General features: G+C 39.3%; 1 protein-coding gene across 1 annotated transcript in view; it reads right to left on the bottom strand.

The window, feature by feature from the left end:
- The window catches only part of PTPN4 (protein tyrosine phosphatase non-receptor type 4), a gene marked incomplete at its 3' end in the record, with an annotated part of 144,046 nt that extends 140,068 nt beyond the window's left edge, over positions 1 to 3,978 (bottom strand). The window contains exon 1 of the mRNA XM_082682078.1: positions 3,829 to 3,978. Within this exon, the coding sequence (XP_082538204.1) occupies positions 3,829 to 3,966 (138 nt within the window). The 5' untranslated portion in view covers positions 3,967 to 3,978. The remainder of the gene's footprint in view (positions 1 to 3,828) is intronic.
- Positions 3,979 to 6,000: the final 2,022 nt, after the last annotated feature.

The following is a 6,000-nucleotide window of genomic DNA, read 5'->3' on the forward strand; positions in this document are numbered from 1 at the left end:
CCATCAACAGATGAATGGATAAAGAGGATGTGGTACATATATACAATGGAATACTACTCAGCCATAAAAAAGAATGAAGTAATGCCATTTGCAGCAACATGGATGGACCTAGGGATTATCATACTAAGTGAAGTAAGTCAGAGAAAGACAAATGCTATATGGTATCACTCATCTGTGCAATCTAAAAAAGCAATATAAATGAATATATATGCAAAACAGAAACAGACTCACAGAATCACTATGCTGCATACCAGAAACAACACAATATTATAAAATCAATTGTACTTCAATAAAAGAAGTTATCAGTTATTCTTTATTGAGTACATAAGAGATACATTACAAAGAACAAAAAGAAAACTGAGGGAAAATGCAATGTGGACAAAAATGAAAGTAAACAAACAAAAATCCTCACTGCACAAGTTTAGTTTTGTCTTTACATACTGCTACCTATGAAGTGCCTCAGAACTGTGCACTGAATCACATGTGCTGAATAAATGATCATACATTTTGAATATTATTTCAGTTTTTCCAAATATAACTCTATATATGTCAATTTTATACATATACATTCACATATAAAATAAATATATAGGGGCTTCCCTGGTGGCGCAGTGGTTGAGAATCTGCCTGCTAATGCAGGGGACACGGGTTCGAGCCCTGGTCTGGGAAGATACCACATGCCGCGGAGCAACTAGGCCCGTGAGCCACAACTACTGAGCCTGCGCGTCCGGAGCCTGTGCTCCACAATGGGAGAGGCCACAGCAGTGAGAGGCCCGCGTACCGCAAAAAAATAAAAAATTTTTTTTAAAAAATCATCCCTGTTGGATCTGCGACTCACAGAATCCCTGAGGATAATAAATACGCCACTAAGTTTGGGGGTAATTTCTTATGCAGTCCTAATAACTGGAACAGGTTGGTTCTACAGAACTCTTCCTTATCACACAGCCTACTGCTTGCTATACAGGTGTACCAAAGTAAAAATAAAAACAAAATTTAGGCAAAAAATCCTCATAGGTTGGTGAAATCAATCCTTGTAGTACAGATACTATACATTTAAAAATATTAATGGAAACAAGTTTTTGGTGAATTGATGATGAATTTAGGGCATGAGGGAGACAATTCCATAGGCTGGCTACAGTAAAAAGAATGGCTGTGTAAACAGAACTTGAAGCTGAAGCAACACTTATGGGCTTACCTCACTCCTATGTCCACAACAGAGAAAGAGAAAGAGAAAAAAAACTCATGAAGTTGTATCAACTCCTTTAGTACCGCATTTTCTCTCAGGAAAATATAAAGGAAAAACTCTGATGAGATAAAACACCAGATGGAAAAAAAGCAGGCTTTGGCAACAATGAATATTTGATCTGTGGTGCAGAAATCTTTTAGGGAAAGCAATGCCTGCAACAGCTAAGACGTTACAAATCATCCGCCGGTAGTCTCCAAAGGAAACTAAGTGGTTCTCCTTCCTGGTGAACAGAGATGCTGGTGAGCCTAGCAGCTGCCAACAGTGAGGATTTCTGAGACTTAAAGGTATTTAATGGACATGAGAGAATAACTAGCAGAGGTTCAAGCTCCCCTACTAGTTTGCAGCCTATCATGAACCACTGCACAGGCTGTAAGCTACATAACTAGGGAACCATTCATGTAGATTAAAATAATCAGCATCTGTAATAAAAATGCAAAGCAGCTCAGACACTCTGAATGATTCCAGCCCTGACACTCAGAGGAATAGACATACTTACAATGCAGGGGACACAGGTTCGATCCCTGGTCGGGGAACTAAGATCCCACATGCCACAGGGCAACTAAGCCTGTGCACCTCAACTACTGAGCTCTCACACCTCAACTGGAGAGCCCGCATGCCACAAACTACAGAGCCCAGGCACTCTGGAACCTGTGCGCCATAACTACAGAGGCACGTGGGCCACAACTAGAGAAGAGAAAACCCTCATGCCACAATTAGAGAGAAGCCCACACGCCACAATAAAAGATCCCACGTGGGGGCTTCCCTGGTGGCGCAGTGGTTGAGAGTCCGCCTCCCACATGCCGCGGAGCGGCTGGGCCCGTGAGCCATGGCCGCTGGGCCTGCGTGTCTGGAGCCTGTGCTCCGCAACGGGAGAGGCCACAACAGTGAGAGGCCCGTGTACCGCAAAAAAAAAAAAAAGATCCCACATGCCCCAACAAAGATCCCGTGTGCCAGCAACTAAGACCTGACGCAGTCAAAAATAAATTAAATAAATAATAAATCTTTTAAAAAATCAATAAATATATCAATATAATATATATTAAAAGATCTAAATATAAACCAAAATAAAATAAATATGTCTTCCTATAAGAGTAATTAAACAGCACATTGATTTCCACACTGAAAAATACAATACTATCATCAACTGAAGTGCCCAATAGGAAAATTATGCTAGATGGGAAATACAGCATAAACATAATGTGTGGTGAGAACATTTAAGATTTATTCTCTTAGCAACTTTCAAGTGTAGAACACAGTACTGTCGCCATTAGTCACCATGCTGTACATTAGCTCCCAGAACTTATTCATCTTGTAACTGGAAGTTTGTCCCCTTTGACCAACATCTCCCCATTTCCCCCATCCCTCGGCCCCTGCCAACCACCATTCTGAGTTCAGCTTTTCTAGATTCCACATATGAGTGAAATCATACTGTATTTGTCTTTCTCTGTCTGACTTATTTCACTTAGCATGATGCCAAGGTCCACCCATGTTGTCACAAAAGGCAGGATTTCAGAAGATCAATATTTTAGATTACTTCAAGATTTCAAAGTCTAGAAATACCTGTGTAACATAGCAGGAAACAAATGAAGGTGTTATCCTGGAGATGTGGAAATGAGGAATGAGGAATTCCAGTTTCAATATGGACTATATATTAGATACTGTTATATTCATAATATTAAATTTTGGTGTGTGATAATGATATAGCTGTAATTTATGAGATCCTGAGGCTGCTGAAACACAGGTGAAGTGTACCACCTACTTTCAGAAGGGTCAGAAAACACACACAGAAAAAAAGGAAGATAAAGGAAATGAGCAAAATGTTAACAACAGGTCAATCTAGGAAAAGGGTAGGTGGGTATTCATGACACTAGTCTCTCCCCTTTCTGTACGTGTGGAATCATCTAAATAAAAAAGAGGAATGCCTTTGCATATATCAAGACATGTTCACAGCAACATTACTGATAAGAGCCCAGGGTGGAAACGATCCAAATATACACAAACGATAAACTGGACAAATAAATGGAGATAAATAAATGGATAAGTAAACTGTGGTGTACTCATACAAGAGAGTACTACACAGCAATGAAAATGAACCAACTACTGCTAACACACCACACAGGTGAAACTCACAATGTTGAGCAAATAAAGCTGGACACAGGTAGGATGAACAAACATTTGTTGAATAAATGTTTCAGATAAGGCTCAGATAAGATCAGGGCTGCTATTTATCTTTGTTTAGTAAAAATTTTCTTCACAGACAGTAGAATAAGATCACAATGGGAATGTATAAATTATTTATGAGAACAAGATTCCTTTCCCGCACCCTCAAGCACATTTATAAAAACCACCTACATACTATTGACCTGCTCCACTAATAATGTGCTGCTGGTTTGTCAACCCCTTAAAAGACCTTGAATTAGAATGTGTATTTGATAGTTACAAAAACCAAACTAACAAGACCTTCCTCTTTGAAGAAGGCTTTTCAAACTGTACTATGATTAAACAATTTTAGTTTTAAAATTTAATCTAAATTCAGATTTATAACCAGATTATTAAAATTAAAAAAGACATAAAATACTTACATTAACTTTGAAAGCCTGTACAGTGTTATCCAGAAGAAGGATGTTGCAAACCACCTCTGTATGCAGTCTATCTCGGGCCAACTCTGATGCTCGTACATTGTAGGTTCTGCCAGCAGGCAATCGGAAACGTGAGGTCATTACTGTCCACACAAGGTCTAAGTCGAAAAAAAAAATTAACTAAATAAAGGGGCAGCTGAAGATACAAATTATTTATATAAAAAGGTACAAAGTTATTACATATTTTTCAATTAACCTTAGCTAAAAAGCAGTTACAAATTTTGAAACACCTGGATAGGAATTGTAAGTATAAAAGAAGACACCATATATAGTTCATCATGTAAACTAAAATTACAATTGCCTGGAAGAGGAGTTTTGTTTTGAACTGTCCATTAAGAAGACAATACACAAATTGCGGAGCTGGCCATATTCCAATTCAAAATATATAAATTTAGGAGCAGCCAAAAAGGAGGAAGGAAAATATGCTACCTCAGGAAGCCGGGCATTACTCATTGATGCAAGCATTAAAAAGACACTGGAGGATGGCAACAGGAGGGAAGGTTATTCACCTCTCAAGGGCCTTTCCTTTTATTCAAGCTTAAGATTTGGGGGAAACACGGGAGTTTATTAGTTGGGTTTTTTTTTTTAATATAACAATACCCTTTCATTTTAACTATCCTCAAATGAAAACTAATTCTAATAGAACTATTCTTAGGAAAACAAAAACAAAATAGAAAACTTAAGACTACAGATCTTTGTTTCTCAATTTTTTAACCTAAGAGGGAACAAAGACTGCCTATTAAAAAAAAAAACAGGTATCACATCATTTTCAGCAACAATTGACATTAAAAGACAATGAAGATGTAACTTTGAAGTTCTGAAAGAAAATTATTTGAAACAGAATTATGTTCCCCCCAAATCAGCATTCATGTGAAAGAATAAAGTTACAGACATTTTCAGACATTCAAAAATTCGAAGTTTAAAATCCATAAAACTTCCCTCTAAAAGACAACTGGGGGACTCTCTTGGTGGCGCAGTGGTTAAGACTCGGTGCTCTCAATGCAGGTGGCCTTGGTTCGATCCCTGGTCCAGGAACTAGATCCCACACGCATGCCGCAACTAAGAGTTCGCGTGCCACAACCAAGGAGCCCGCCTGCCACAACCAAGGAGCCAGCCCGCCGCAACAAAGATCCGCCGCGACCAAGATCCACCGCAACCAAATAAATAAATAAATATTTTTTAAAATATAAAAATAATAAAACACAACTGGATAAAGGAAACAAACTACACTACAAACACAACTATATAGAATTTTAAAATATAAGTAAGCAATAAGTACTAAGAAATTTAATAAGTAAAAATTAATAATAAAAAGAAATAGCAATTCAAATAACATGGTATTCAGTAACTGCAGCTGACATCGTACTGTTAACATCAAAAGGATTCAAGCTAAAAGTAAATGTCAATGTTACATACGTATAAAAATTGTATAGAGGGGGCTTCCCTGGTGGCGCAGTGGTTGGGAGTCCGCCTGTCGATGCAGGGGACACGGGTTCGTGCCCCGGTCCGGGAAGATCCCACGTGCCACAGAGCGGCTGGGCCCGTGAGCCATGGCCGCTGAGCCTGCGCGTCCGGAGCCTGTGTTCCGCAATGGGAGAGGCCACAACAGTGAGAGGCCCGCGTACCTCCCCCAAAAAACAAAATTGTATAGAGGAAAATAGCTTTGGCATGTTGACAGAGAGAGGCTAGCCAAGTGAAATTCACCAATTAAAAAACAGTGATTGGCAGTTTCCAGTTTCACATGTAAACAGCTCAGGAAGTCCCCACTCCATCATAACAAGTAAAAAAAAGCAGAACAGACTGGAAAATCAGCAACCATTCTTGGATCCATAAGAGAGGACACAGGGCAAACTGCTGTCCCAAAGACTGGAGAGACAGGTGAACACAAAGAGTCACAGCTTATGGGAGTAGAGACTTCAAACCTCTACTTGAAACTGCCACAGAAACCAGTACATGAGTAGGAAAGCCTGAATCCAACTGATGATTTGCTGGAAGCTCAATGTGGATAATTCCCAGAGTTTTTTAAAAACTCCAGGGGGCCAGTCATAGCAGGCCTCACACAATATTGTGAGATTGACCTCCAGGAGCTCCGTCAGATTCCCACAGTAAATATCA

This window comes from Grampus griseus (genome assembly GCF_964374135.1).
Source record: "Grampus griseus genome assembly, contig: HAP1_SCAFFOLD_50, whole genome shotgun sequence".
Classification (NCBI taxonomy): domain Eukaryota; kingdom Metazoa; phylum Chordata; class Mammalia; order Artiodactyla; family Delphinidae; genus Grampus; species Grampus griseus.